Below are 12781 nucleotides of genomic sequence, written 5' to 3'. Positions count from 1 at the left end.
ATAAAAAACGACCTACCGTCTCGTCTATCGCGCCGGCGGCGCGCTGTTGTCGCTGCTGCGCCGCTTCGCCGCGCTCTTCGGGTCGACCAAGACCTTCACGTCGATCGGCGCGGCGCGCTCCGCGATGACGCCGCTGCCGAGGCACTCTCGGCCGTCGTAAAACACCGCGAACTGTCCGGCGGCGAGGCCTTGGTCGTTCGCGTCGAGGACGACCCTCCCGCCCTCGCCGTCGGGGTCGAACTTGAGCGTGCATCGATACCGCCGCTCGCCGTGGCGGACTTTGCAGTACAGCTCGGATATCGACGCCGCGGCGACGTGCGCCTCGGACGCGCCGCCGTCGTCCGCGGCGTCGTCGTCGTCGTCGCCGTCTCCGTCGTTCGCGTCGGCGTCGTCGGCGTCGTCGCCGAACCCGAGCGCGTACCCGCGCGCGCTCTTCGCCGGCGCTTCGCCGGATATCCAGTTAAACTCGCAGACTCGAAACGCGCGCCGCTCTTTATCCCCCGCGTAGTAATCCTTCGTGATGAACACGATGTTCCTCTTCGCGTCTTTCCCGCAGACGTACCACGGTCCGCCGCTGAGCCCCAGCCCGCTCCGCTGGCCGATCGTGTGGAACCAGAATCCTCTGTGTTCCCCAATCTCCAGCCCGGTCTCGATCTCCACGATCTTCCCGGGCCTCTCCCCCAGGTGCTCCGCGACGAACTCGCTGAACTTGACCTTCCCGAGGAAGCAGATCCCTTGCGAGTCTTTTCGGTTCGCGTTGGGCAGCCCCGCCCTTCGCGCGATGTCTCGAATCTCCGCCTTCGGTAAGCCGCCGATCGGGAACGATAAACCCTCGAGCTGCGCCTGAGACAGCGCGGCGAGGAAGTACGTCTGGTCCTTGTGCGCGTCCCCGGACATCACGAGCTTCACCTTACCGTCGGCGTCGGCGTCGTCGCCGGCGCCGCCGAAAGGTCCGCCCGGCCGCTCCAACGCGGCGTAGTGCCCCGACGCGACCCTAAGGGTCGTTCCATACATTGCGATGTCGGGGTGGAGTTGAAAGGCGTCAGTTGGATTTGAAAGGCAACGCGGGCGGGGATTGAAAGCGAGGGGTGGGCGGAGAGATCCGCCGGGCAAAGTCCTTAAGGATCGGCGTTCACCACGCCAACGCGGTGGTATGGGAACCAGTGTATAGAACGCACCTCGCGAACCTCCCCGGGTGCGTCTCCGCGAGCCACTCCCTGAACGCGCCGAACTTCACCCTGCTGTTGCACAGCATGTCCGGGTTCGGCGTGCGCCCGCGCGATATCTCCTCAACGCTGTGCGACACGACGAGGTCCCAGTACGGTCGCGTGAGCGGCACCACCTCCAGCGGCACGCGCAGCAAATCGCACACCGCGCGCGCCTCCGATAGGTCGTCTTCCCACGGGCACTGGTCCCAGTAGTTCCGGAAGTCCTCTTGGAACCATATCTGGAGGTAGAACGCGGTGACGTCGTGGCCCGCGGCCTGGAGGAGCGTCAGCGCGACGCTGCTGTCGACGCCGCCGCTGAGGAGTACGGCGACTTTCATCGGGCGCGCGTCCGGCTCGCAGAATCGCAGCACGTCCGCGGTCGCGACGAACGGCGTCGTCGGCGCGGGGGACGTCGCGTCGTCGTCGTCGTGGTCCTTCGGCGTCGTCGCGAGCGGCGTCGCGTTCGCGAGCACCGCGAACGGCGCGTCGGCTTCTTCGTCCGAGGACGCCGCTTCCGCGGCGGCGCCGGACGCCGCGCGTCGTCCCGGCGGCGGAGGATCGTCGTCGTCGCTCTCCCGGAGGAGCGCGAAAAATCGTCGTCGACATCGTCCGAACCTCGCCGACGGCGTCGCGTCCCCGGCGGCGCGTCGCCGCCGTCCGGACGTGGACGCGACGGCGCATCGGAGCGCCGCCGCCGCGGAGGACGTCGCCGCGACCGCGGCCATCGCTGCGATGGGGGGGGGTGGGGGGCGCGGAGCAGAGTGGGCGGGGCATCTACCGCTGGATGGACCTTTTTCGCTTTTCTGTTCAGCAACTTTTTTTTCCAAAACACAACATGCACCAGCTCGTCGTTGAGCGACCGCCACCGCCTCAAAACAGCTCCGATTGACCTGAAAATTTGTGGAGAGGTTCCTCATATCATGTGGACGATGGCCCCGCGCAAGAAAATGCAAAAAAACGATTCTGTCTCATGCCAGGTTCGAACTGGCGACCTTTCGCGTGTGAGGCGAACGTGATAACCAACTACACCAACGAGACATGGTTATTAGGTGAGCCCGTCTGATCCGCGAACAAACGGTGATGCTTGATTGGGCGAATTCAAGCATTATATCGCAGTCACTTTTTCCCTGTGCGACCCGGTCAACTCGACCGACGCCGAAAGCCGCCCCGGTTTCAAGCTCGACCCCTCGCGCCGGTTTCAAGCTCGACCAAATCCGCCCGCCGCCCGAACTCGCCCCGCCACGCGTTCGATCTCTGATATCCGCCGCTCGAACACGTCGACGCGATCGATCGACAGACCGTCAAGCGCACCGCTCGACGCGACGACGCGCGCGACCGCGACGACGACGACGCGTCCGCCGCCTTCTCCGTCCATCATGAAAGTCACCGCGCGAACGCTCGGGCTCCCCGACGGCATGGACGTCGAGGCGTTCGTCCTCACCGTCGCCGCCGCGGTCGCGCTGACGATCGTCCTCCTCGACTTCGTCTTCGGATCCGCTCGAACACGACGAAAGACGACGCTGGACGCGAAGAACCCGACGAAGAAGGTCGCGCTCAGACTCGAGTCCAAGACGGAGCTGTCGCACGACACGTACCTGTTCCGGTTCGCGCTGCCGTCGCCGGAACACGTCCTCGGCCTCCCGATCGGGCAGCACGTCGCGCTGTCGTACATCGACGACGACGGGAAGGAGCAATCGCGGCCGTACACGCCGACGTCCAGCGACGTCGACCGCGGGCGCGTCGACTTTGTGATCAAGGTTTACTTCAAGTGCGACAAGTTCCCGGACGGCGGGAAGGTGTCGCAGCGCATGCACGCGCTGAAGGTTGGGGACACGATGGATTTCCAAGGCCCGAAAGGCCGGTTCGAGTACCGCGGCCGCGGCGTCTTCGCCATCAAGCGCCTCAAGTCGCAGGGCGGCGGGCACGAGCTACGGCGCGCGAGACGCGTCGGCATGATCGCGGGCGGGACGGGGATAACGCCGATGCTGCAGGTGATGCGCGCGGCGTTTAGGGACCAGCCGGGCGACGCGACGAAGCTGTCGCTGCTGTTCGCGAACCAGACCGAGGACGACATCTTGCTCAAGGACGAGCTGGACGCGTGCGAGAGGGATCACGAGAACTTCGTCGCGCACTACACGATCGACAAGGCGAAGAGGAAAGGGTGGACGGGGAGCACGGGGTTCGTCACCGCGGAGATGATCAAAGAGCACATGCCGCCGCCGGGGCCGGACACGCAGATTTTGTTGTGCGGGCCGCCGCCGATGATGAAATACGCGGTCCTCCCCGCGTTCGAGAAGCTGGGGTACACGAAGGAGATGTTTCTTCAGTGGTGACGACCGAAACGACTGAACGACGTGATGATCTGATCCCGTAATATAATACGACGACGAAGCGTTCACTCGCGCGCGACGACGCCGCGCTCGACTCAGCGAACGAACGAACGAACCCCGCCTTGCCTCGCGCGCGTCCTCTCGCGCCTCGTCTCGCCGCCGCCCGGCGCGTCGTTCTGCGCTCTACGCCGCGGGCAGCTCGACCCCAGGGTCCCGCGCCTCCGGAGCCGGCGGCGCGAGCGGGTCCGCGTCTTCGTCAACGACGAGCCGATCCTCCCTCGTCATCCTCCCCGGCTTGAGCGGCGCGTCCAACCGCCGCACGAGCTCTCGCAGCGCGTCGGGCGTCATCGCGAGCGACCGGTACCGCAGAATGTCGTACACGTTGAGCCCTCTCTGATGCATCACGTGCACGTACGGCATGTTCCGCGACGCGCGCTTCGCGTTTGAGATCCACGTCTGCGCCGGTCGCCCCGTTCGGAGATCTTTCCGCCGCGCCTCCAATGCGCCCTCCGCCTCCGTCGGCGTCACCTCCGCGATCAACACGGAGTGGCTCCTCTCCCCCGCCGCGAGGGACTGGTTCCCCAGCAGCTTATCTAACCGTTCGTCCAGCCACTTCGTCTTCGGCTCCACGCCGTCGTGCGTGCTGCGCACGAGCATCACGCGGCCCTCCGCGAGCTTCGCGCTGAGCGCGACTTTTAACCCCGCGCGCCGCACGCGCTTGTTCAACGCCGTCTCGTAGGATCGCACGACCGGGCCGTGCGCGACGCCGCCGCCGCGCATCTGCGGCGCGCGCAGGCTGCCCACGCGCGCGCGGCCGCCGCCCTTCTGCGGCCGCGCTTTCCTCGTCGTGCCGCTGACCTCTCCTCGCGTCTTGGTTTTTTTCCGTCCCTTTCGCGCCTTGTTCCGCTGCCAGTGGACGACCCTGTGCACGAGGTCCACGCGCAGGGGTTGATCGAAGTGCCGCCCGGGGAGGATGAGGGTCTCGCCCGTGGGGGTGCCGTCGATGGTGAACACCGGGAGCGTCTTGTCCGCGCCGAGGCCTTGGTCCGCGGGTATCTTCTCGTTGCGGAATCGCGCGAGCACGCCGAACGCTTCGTCGTCGTCGTCTTCGTCGTCGTCGTCGTCTTCGTCGCCCTCTTCGTCGTCGTCGTCGTCGTCGCCCTCGTCGTCGTCGTCGCCTTCTTCGTCATCCCCGTCGTCGTCGTCGTCGTCGTCGTCGCCCTCTTCGCCCTCCCTCGCGTCGCCGTCCTCGTCCTTCGATCCCGCCGCGGCCGCGCTGAGCGAGGGATCCGTCGACGCGTCGTCGCCATCCTTCGCGTCGTCCCCCGCGGCGGCGGCGAACCCGCGCCGTCGGTCCACCGATCGACGCCACCTCCCTCGCGTCGCGACGCCGCGCGTCGCGCTGTCCGTCCCGGACGTCGCCGCGGCGCTCGCTCGCGCGATGCCGCGGTCCCACGCGCGCGCGAACGTCGGCGCCGCGCGTCGCTCGACGATCGATCCCGCCAGCCCCGCCGATCGCGCGCTCGACGCGACGCCGCGACCGGCGGCGGCGACGGCGACGCCGCGCGTCGTCGTCGCGATGAGCCGCATCGTCTGGTCCGCGAGACGGCCGGACATCGTTCGACGAACGGCGGGCGCGCGCGCGCGAAGGGTGCGACGCGCGGGCGGTTGTGACGGGGGACGCGATCGCGCGAACCCTAAGGTGCGAACGACAGGACGATCGGCGCGCGTCTTCGTTCGCGTTCAACCGCTCTCTCGCGTTACAACCGTCGCGCCGCCCGTCGTCCGGACCGTCGCGCGGCGTCCCTCTCTCGTTTCTCTCTCTCTCTCTCTCTCTCTCTCGCCGCGTCCCTCCCGACCGGCGAGAGATCGCTCACTCCACGCGCGCCTTCTTCGCGGCGCCCGCGTCCTCGTCGTCGTCGTCCTCCTCCTCCTCGTCGTCGAAGTCCTCGCTCTCCGGGTCCTCGTCCGCCTCGAAGTCGTCGCCCTCCTCGAGGTCGTCCGTCGTCGTGCCGAGGAGGTGCGCGGTGCCGAGCTCGTCTTCGTCGTCGTCGTCTTCGTCGTCGTCGTCGTCCGACTCCTCTTCGTCGTCGTCGTCGTCGCCGCCGCCGCCGTCCTCCGCGGCGGCGGCCGCGTCGTCGTCGTCGTCGTCGTCGTCGTCGGAGATGACGACTTCTTCGTCCTCGTCTTCGTCTTCGTCGTCTTCGTCTTCGTCGTCGAGTCCGTCCTCGGCGTCGTCGTCGTCGAAATCGTCCTCCTCATCCTCATCCTCCTCCTCGTCGTCGTCCTCGTCCGACTCCATGAGCTTCTCCTCCCCGTCCGCGTCCATGCCGTCCAGATACACGAGGCTCGGGAACATGTCGTACACGTCAGCGCGGTACTCCGCCGAGTCGTCCGCGCACGGGCACCCGGCGAGATCCAGCGACGTCAGCGGCAGCGACGCGATGGGCTTGAGCTCGTCCAGAGACGCGATCCTGTTCCCGCCGACGCCGAGCTCCTTGAGCGTCTTTAAGCACGCGAGGTGCTCCAGACCGCCCGCGATGCGGTTGTCGTTGAGGAAGAGCTTCGTGAGCTTGGGCAGGTCCGGGAAGCCCTCGAGCGTCGCGACGCCGCAGCCGATGAGCGACAGCTCCTCGAGCGCGACGCACGCGTCGAGGCCGGTCACGGACGTGGACGCGCACATGGAGTCGAGCGTGAGCGACGTCACCTCTTCCGGGGATTCGCCGTTGGACGTGCACACGTCGCGCACGGCCTGGAGGATGGACGGATGGGGGGATGGGGGTGGGGGCGCGTCGGCGTCGGCGGCGGTTTGAACGACGATGGATTGGATTCTTTTTGGAAAGAAAAACGACCGACGACGAAGAAGCAAAAAGATGGATGTGTGGGAAGACGAGAAGATCGACGAACGCGCGCGCGCGGCGGGCGACGCGCCTGATCCATGGCGAGAGAGACGCGACGGCGGCGGCGGTCTCGTGCCTCGCGCGCGGACGAGGCTCAGACGACGCGCGTTCGCGTGAAGCGAAGGAAGCGACGGCGAGGACGACCGAGACGCGTTCTTCGTCGAGGTCGAGGAATAAGACGACGTCGCTTTTTCCTTTTGGATGAGCGCTCGCGCTCGTGAACGACGCCGCGCCTGAGTCTCTGAAACAAGCGGCGCGCTTCCGCGAGCGAGAGACTCGGTGAGTACGACGCGAAGCGTGCGCGCGAAGACGCGGCGCTCGCGCGGGTTGAAGTGCGCGCGCCCTCGTCGTTCTCGCGCGGTGTGCCAACGAGTTTTTCGCGAAACGCCGAAAAATTTTGGTATTTGAGCGCGACGGTCTAATCGACGAGTTAATCGCTCGACTCGACTTTTTTTGCACCGCGCGTTCTCGCGGGTGATTGGACGAGCGCGTCTCTGCAACAACGGGCAAAAACCGAGGCGGTCGATACCAGTCACCAGACCCGAGCTCGGGTCGTCGCCGTCGCCTCCGTCTACGCGCTATCCTACAGCGACGCCTACGCGTCGCTCGCGAACGATCGATCACCATCACTCCCCCAACGGTATCCCCCCCACCCCCCCGCCCCCCAACCGCTCGAGCATGAACGCGTACGCCGCGAACCGAGACCCGGACACGAGCACCGACCGCGCCGCGCTCGGCGCGGCGCCGCTGAAAAAGTTGATCCACCCGCCGGGCCGCGCGCGCACCTCCGCGGCCGCCTCCAGAAACCCCACCTTGGCGTAGTTCCGCACGCGCCACTCCCCCGGCGCGGGTGAACCCAGCCGCTGCCCTTGTATCCCGGACTTGACGCAGTCCAGCGGTAAGTTCGCGAACCAGCCGACGGTGCCGGCGACGCCGCCGGCGAGCGCGACGGCGACGGAGTCGCTTCCCGCGCCCAACACGTCCCTGCGAATCCCGTGGTTGATGTGCTCGAACGTGCTGAAGAAGACGCCGTTGAAGACACACTCGCGCACGGTGTTCACGCCGTACCCGAGGTAGAAGACCCGCGGGCCGTACTTTCGCCACAGCGTCCTCGCGCACTCGGCGGAGTTTTTATACGCTCTCTTCGCGCGCATCCCGTCGCCGCCGCCGTCGAGCTGCATCTGAAGCTTCACGAGCTCGAACGGCGTGCCGACGATCGCGCAGATCGGCCCCACGAGCGCGCCCGCGAGGATCACGGTTGGATCGACGGAGCCGTGCGTCGTGCCCCAGCCGACTTCTCTACTAGAGTCGTGCAATCCCTGGGGCCCGCCGACGACGCGTTTGAAGTGATAAAACGCGGGGAAGTTGACGCCGTTCATCAGCACCATCATGGCGATGGGCGGTCCGACGCCGCGGTACATCCCGACCGGGCCGTCCGTTCGCACCAGGTGCGCGAGCGTGCGACCTGCGATACGACGAAGAGTGGGCGGATTGCGGGCGTGAGCGAGGGGCATGTCGACGCGAGGCGAGCGCGGAGAGGATAAAAGACGACGGGACGGACGCGCGGACGGATGGCGAGGAAACGCATTCATCGGGTCGTCCGCGCACCGAACCCCGCGCGCGCTCCCGCGTTCGTCTGCATGCGGCTCTTCACGACGTCGAGGGGGTACCCGAGCACGGTCCCGACGAGCCCGGCGAAGGCGCCGGAGGCGACCTCCTCGGGCTTGAGCATCCCGCTCGCGCGCGGGGTGGACTGCCACCGCGCTCGAAAGGTCCTCTGCAGCGGCGGGTCGGACCGACCGCACCGACCGACGACGAGTCGAGTGCGAGCGCGGAGTCGCGCGATCGTCAAAGACGCGCGCGCGATGCCGCCCAAGAAGCCGCTCGTGGACCAGTCCGTCCTGGCGAACCTCAAGGTCCTGCAGAAGGATGACCCGGACGTGGAGGAGATCCTCGGCAGCGCGTCGCACGTGACGCTGTACGGGTTCGATCTCGACGCGAAGGCGTGGGTGCGCGCCCGCGCGGCGACGGCGACGACGACGCGCCCTTTTCTTTTCCCACGCGATCGAACGGGCACCTCCGCGCGCGAGCGATCGACCGATTCCTTTCCATCGTCCGCCCGCGTCTTCGCCCACCACCGACCCCCCCCCCACACACACACACACCTCGCCCGTCGTCGCGCAGAGCCGCAAGAACGTGGAGGGGACGCTGTTCGTCGTCCGACGACGCGCCGTGCCGTCGTTCCAGTTCGTCGTCCTCAACCGACTGAGCACGGAAAACTGCCGAGAAAACCTCCTCGGCGAGTTCGAGTTCGAGCTCTCTCCGCCGTACCTGCTGTACAGGAGCGAGAGCGAGGTGAACGGGATATGGTTCTACCGCCAGGAGGAGTGCGACGCCATGAGCGCGCTGTTCGATCAGATCACGACCGCGTTCGCGAGAGAGCCCGCGGGCGTCTCGAGCGTCGACGACACGGCGGCGACGCTGCACCGGCTGGGCATCGGCGGCGCGCCCGCGGCGGCGGCGGCGCCCGCGCCCGCGCCCGCGCAGAGCGATAACGTCGCCGCGCTCTTCGCGGGGACGCTCGGTCAGGGAGGAGGCGCGCCGCCTGGGTACGGCGGCGCGGCGCCCGCGCCGATGGCGGAGCCGCCGGTCGCGTCCGTGGTGGCGAAGCCGCGGCGGGAGAAAACGGCGACGCCCGCGCCCGTCGCGACGTCGGCGGCGGCGCCAGACTCGCCGGCGGCGGCGAGCGGCGGCGGCGGCGGTGGGTTGAACCGCGAGAGCGTCCGGGCGGCGATGTATAAGCTCGTGAGTAACGATAACTTCGTAGACTTGATGGTGAAGGAGCTTAAGAAGGCGATGTGAGCGCGAGCGTAGCTCGTATCGGTTGTATATCGGACACAGCTGTGCGCTCTTGAGAAGTTGACTTGAGTTTCGAGTTTCTTTCCGGGCACCCCACTCCCTCGCCCTCGCCGCACGCGCGCGCCGTATCGCGCGCCGTCTCGCCCTCTCTCGCCCCGCGCTCTCGCTCACCTCCCTCCCGCACGAACACGATGGCCGCCGTCATGGAAGCCCTTCACCGCGACGAAGGCCTCGCGGCGACGCAGTCGCAGCAGAACGCCGCGCCCGGCCTCGTCGACGCCCCGGCCGGAGCCGCGGAGCAGGAAGCGTACGAGGAGGCGGAGCAGCTCCCGCAGTGCTTCATCCTCATCGACGAGATGCAGTCATGCGGCGTCTCCGCGACGGACATCAAGGTGCGCGCGCGCGTTCTCTCGCTCCTTCCCCTTCCCCTTCCCTCGCGCGCGCGTCCTCCTTCCGCCGCTCAACGACTTTTTTTCCGTCAACGCGCAGAAAGTCAAGGAGGCGGGGTACGCCACCGTCAAGTCCGTCATCACGGTCCCGAAGAAGTTCCTCATCGAGATCAAAGGCATGTCCGACGCGAAAGTTGACAAGATGATCGAAGCCGCGGGGAAGCTCCTCGGCCCGGGCGCCGCGGGCGGGTTCCAAACCGCGAAGGAGCTGCAGCTCTCGGTGCGCGTTTTTCCTCTCGCTCGACGGGGCGTCGTCCGGGGCCCCGCCGCCGCCGTCCGGGGGGCCGTCGCCGTCGTCGCCGCCGCCGCCGCCGCGCTCGCCGTCCTCGCCCACGTCCTCCCCGCACTCCCCTCACGGCGACGCGCCCAAGCCGAACGACAACGTCGGCGCGGACATGTGTGTCAGGTCGCTCGCGTGGGAGACCACGGACGAGTCCCTCCGACGCGTTCTCCAACTTGGCACCCCAGCGCGGGCTATGCACTGACTCTCCTCCCTCCTCGTCATCCTCCCGCAGCGCAAGGACAACGTCAACATCACGAGCGGCGCGGAAACGATCGACAACGTACTGAAAGGCGGCTTCCCCACGCGCTGCCTGACCGAGATCTACGGCGAGTGGAGGTACGCACGCGCCGCGCGCGCACAGCTGTGCGCGCGCGTCGAAAAAAACACGCCGCCGCGCGGACTCTCTACCCCGCACTCGACGCGCATCTCTCGTGCGTTCGCCATCTCACGCGCGCGAGATCGAACTAATCGTACTCCTCGCTCGTCGCACGTGATCCCACGCGCGCAGGACTGGCAAGACGCAGATCTGCCACACCCTCGCGGTCACGACGCAGCTCCCGTTGAACGAAGGCGGCGGCTGCGCGAAAGTCGCCTGGATCGACACGGAGGGCACGTTCCGCCCCGATCGCATCGAGAAGATCGCGGAACGGTTCAACCTCGACGCGGAGGCGGTGCTGGATAACATCCTCGTCGCGAAGACGTTCACGCACGAGATGATGACGAACTGCCTCGTCGCGCTCGCCGCGAGGTTCTCCGAGGAACCGTTCAAGCTCCTGATCATCGACAGCATCATGGCGCACTTCCGCGTGGACTTCACCGGACGCGGCGAGCTCTCCGAGCGCCAGCAGAAGCTCGGGCAGTTCTGCTCGAAGCTCCAGAAAATCGCGGACGAGTTCAACATCGCGGTCGTGTACACGAACCAGGTCCAGGCGGACCCGAGCGGGATGTCCTTCGCGGGGATGGACCCGAAGAAAGCGATCGGCGGCCACGTCCTCGCGCACGCGTCCACGATCCGCCTCAGCGTCCGCAAAGGAAGGGGGGACAACAGGATCCTGAAGGTCGTGGACGCGCCGAACTTGAAGGAGGCGGACGCGGAGTTCACGATCACGGACGGCGGCGTCGTCGCCGCGGACGCGTGAGCTGAGCTGACGCGCCTCGGACGGACGCCGGCGCGGTTTCGATCCCGCCGCGGCCTTTGTTTCTTTCACGCACGCACGCACGCACGCACGCACGCACGCACGCACGCACGCACGCACGCCGCCTTCAATTATGTCTACTTCACCTTACATTAACAGGCTGATTATACACCGACGACGGTTTATGTAATACTACCATCACGTCGCACCTTCACGAACGCTCGATCTCGAGCTTCCCGAGCGTCGCCGCGATCCTCGCGCACCCCTCGCGCAGAGTCTCCATGTCCCCGACGTAGCTCAACCGAATCTTTCCCTCGCCGTTCGCGCCGAAATCCGTCCCGGGCAGCACCGCGACGCCGCCCTCGGCGAGGAGCAGGTCCGCGATTTCCTTCGAACTCTTCCCGAACGCGCTCACGTCGGGAAACGCGTAAAACGCCCCAGCCGGGGTGGGGCACTCCACCCCGGGAATCTCGTTCAGCGCGCCGACGACGAAATCTCTGCGTCGCCGATACTCGTCCACCATCTCGAGGACGCCGTCTTGCGGCCCCTCCAGCGCGGCGATCCCCGCCTCTTGCGTGAACGTCGCCGTGCACCCCACGGAGTGCACGAGGAGGAGCTCGACTTTTTTCGCCAGCGCCGCGGGCATCACCGCCCACCCCAACCGCCACCCGGTCATGCAGTACGTCTTGCTGAAGCCGTCGACGAGTATCGTCCGGTCTCGCATCCCGGGGATGTTGAAAACGCTCGACGCCGTAGCGTTACCCGTGTCGTCCTCCCCGTCGCCGTACACGAGCCGGCTGTAGATCTCGTCGCTGAGCACCCACGCGTCGTTTTCCTTCGCCGCCGCCGCGACCGCTTCGACGTCCTCCGCGGGCATCACCCCGCCCGTCGGGTTCGCGGGCGAGTTCAGGACCACGAGCTTCGTCTTGGGGCTCATCTTCGCCCTGAACGCGTCCATGTCGAACGACGCGCCGTCCGCGCGGAGCGGCACCGGCACCGGGACCCCCCCCGCGACTTGAATCATCGCCTTGTACGTCGGAAACCCGGGGTCCGGGTACATCACCTCGTCCCCCGGGGAGATCACCGCGAGCGCGGGGAAGAACAGCCCGGGCTTCGCGCCCGGGCCGACGACGACCTCGTCCGGGGAGACGGCGTCGTCGTCGAGACCGCGCGTCCGCGAGACGTACCGAGCGATGGACTCCTTGAGCGTCGGAATGCCGTCCGGGGAGCTGTACTTTGTCTTCCCCGCGTCGATCGCGTCGATCCCCGCGCGCGCGACGTGCGACGGCGTCGGGAACCCGGGCTGGCCGATCTCGAGGTGGACGATGTCGCGACCCTCGCGCTCGAGCGCTTGCGCGGCGGCGAGGACCGCGTACGCGCCCTCGGACTGCAGCTCCGAGACGCGATCGGTGGGGACGTACGCGCGCGTAGTCGCGGAGACGGCGCGATCGCGGCGGCGTCCGAGCGTCGACGTCGACGACGAGGGGCGCGCGCGCGCGAGGTGGTCGTCGCGGAGGGCGCGATGACGACGAGCGAGGGAGGGCGGCGGCGCCGCGCGCGTCGTTGCCATCGCGCGTGGCGAAGGAGACGGGCGATGCGGTGTGATGACGAGGCGT

The 12781-nt window shown here is 67.5% G+C and overlaps 8 protein-coding genes across 8 annotated transcripts; 3 read left to right on the top strand and 5 right to left on the bottom strand.

Moving 5' to 3' along the window:
- Positions 1 to 24: 24 nt before the first annotated feature.
- Positions 25 to 1546, bottom strand: MICPUCDRAFT_44717 (uncharacterized protein; the record flags this gene model as incomplete). The annotated part of the gene is made up of 3 exons (XM_003061432.1): positions 25 to 291; positions 475 to 994; positions 1179 to 1546. The coding sequence occupies 3 exons, from the start codon at positions 1544 to 1546 to the stop codon at positions 25 to 27; spliced, it is 1155 nt and encodes a 384-aa protein (XP_003061478.1).
- A 1077-nt stretch (positions 1547 to 2623) lies between these two features.
- Positions 2624 to 3541, top strand: MICPUCDRAFT_35319 (uncharacterized protein; the record flags this gene model as incomplete). The annotated part of the gene is made up of 1 exon (XM_003061670.1): positions 2624 to 3541. One exon carries the CDS (start codon positions 2624 to 2626, stop codon positions 3539 to 3541), a length of 918 nt encoding a protein of 305 aa, XP_003061716.1.
- A 180-nt stretch (positions 3542 to 3721) lies between these two features.
- MICPUCDRAFT_20384 (uncharacterized protein) lies at positions 3722 to 4567 on the bottom strand (the record flags this gene model as incomplete). The annotated part of the gene is made up of 2 exons (XM_003061431.1): positions 3722 to 3994; positions 4082 to 4567. Coding segments are annotated over 2 exons (759 nt in total), but the record flags the coding sequence as incomplete, so codon positions are not given.
- An 844-nt stretch (positions 4568 to 5411) lies between these two features.
- MICPUCDRAFT_41644 (uncharacterized protein) lies at positions 5412 to 6478 on the bottom strand (the record flags this gene model as incomplete). Its single annotated transcript, XM_003061430.1, has 2 exons — positions 5412 to 6290; positions 6446 to 6478. 2 exons carry the CDS (start codon positions 6476 to 6478, stop codon positions 5412 to 5414), a joined length of 912 nt encoding a protein of 303 aa, XP_003061476.1.
- A 586-nt stretch (positions 6479 to 7064) lies between these two features.
- Positions 7065 to 8170, bottom strand: MICPUCDRAFT_41643 (mitochondrial carrier family; the record flags this gene model as incomplete). The annotated part of the gene is made up of 2 exons (XM_003061429.1): positions 7065 to 7903; positions 8047 to 8170. 2 exons carry the CDS (start codon positions 8168 to 8170, stop codon positions 7065 to 7067), a joined length of 963 nt encoding a protein of 320 aa, XP_003061475.1.
- Positions 8171 to 8299: 129 nt separating this feature from the next.
- Positions 8300 to 9300, top strand: MICPUCDRAFT_35318 (uncharacterized protein; the record flags this gene model as incomplete). The annotated part of the gene is made up of 2 exons (XM_003061669.1): positions 8300 to 8447; positions 8623 to 9300. The coding sequence occupies exons 1-2, from the start codon at positions 8304 to 8306 to the stop codon at positions 9298 to 9300; spliced, it is 822 nt and encodes a 273-aa protein (XP_003061715.1). The 5' UTR covers positions 8300 to 8303.
- A 188-nt stretch (positions 9301 to 9488) lies between these two features.
- DMC1 (DMC1 DNA recombinase) lies at positions 9489 to 11168 on the top strand (the record flags this gene model as incomplete). Its single annotated transcript, XM_003061668.1, has 4 exons — positions 9489 to 9689; positions 9787 to 9966; positions 10262 to 10365; positions 10538 to 11168. 4 exons carry the CDS (start codon positions 9489 to 9491, stop codon positions 11166 to 11168), a joined length of 1116 nt encoding a protein of 371 aa, XP_003061714.1.
- A 125-nt stretch (positions 11169 to 11293) lies between these two features.
- On the bottom strand, positions 11294 to 12744 carry MICPUCDRAFT_51190 (Aspartate/tyrosine/aromatic aminotransferase). Its single transcript, XM_003061428.1, has one exon. The coding sequence runs from the start codon at positions 12733 to 12735 to the stop codon at positions 11377 to 11379; it is 1359 nt and encodes a 452-aa protein (XP_003061474.1). The 5' UTR covers positions 12736 to 12744; the 3' UTR covers positions 11294 to 11376.
- Positions 12745 to 12781: the final 37 nt, after the last annotated feature.

Source organism: Micromonas pusilla (genome assembly GCF_000151265.4).
Source record: "Micromonas pusilla CCMP1545 genomic scaffold MICPUCscaffold_10, whole genome shotgun sequence".
Taxonomy (NCBI): domain Eukaryota; kingdom Viridiplantae; phylum Chlorophyta; class Mamiellophyceae; order Mamiellales; family Mamiellaceae; genus Micromonas; species Micromonas pusilla.
This window is presented reverse-complemented; position numbering and strand designations above follow the sequence as displayed.

Excerpts from the sequence above, each read along its gene's own strand:
- MICPUCDRAFT_51190 (XM_003061428.1), bottom strand. The coding sequence starts at position 12,735 with ATGGCAACGACGCGCGCGGCGCCGCCGCCCTCCCTCGCTCGTCGTCAT.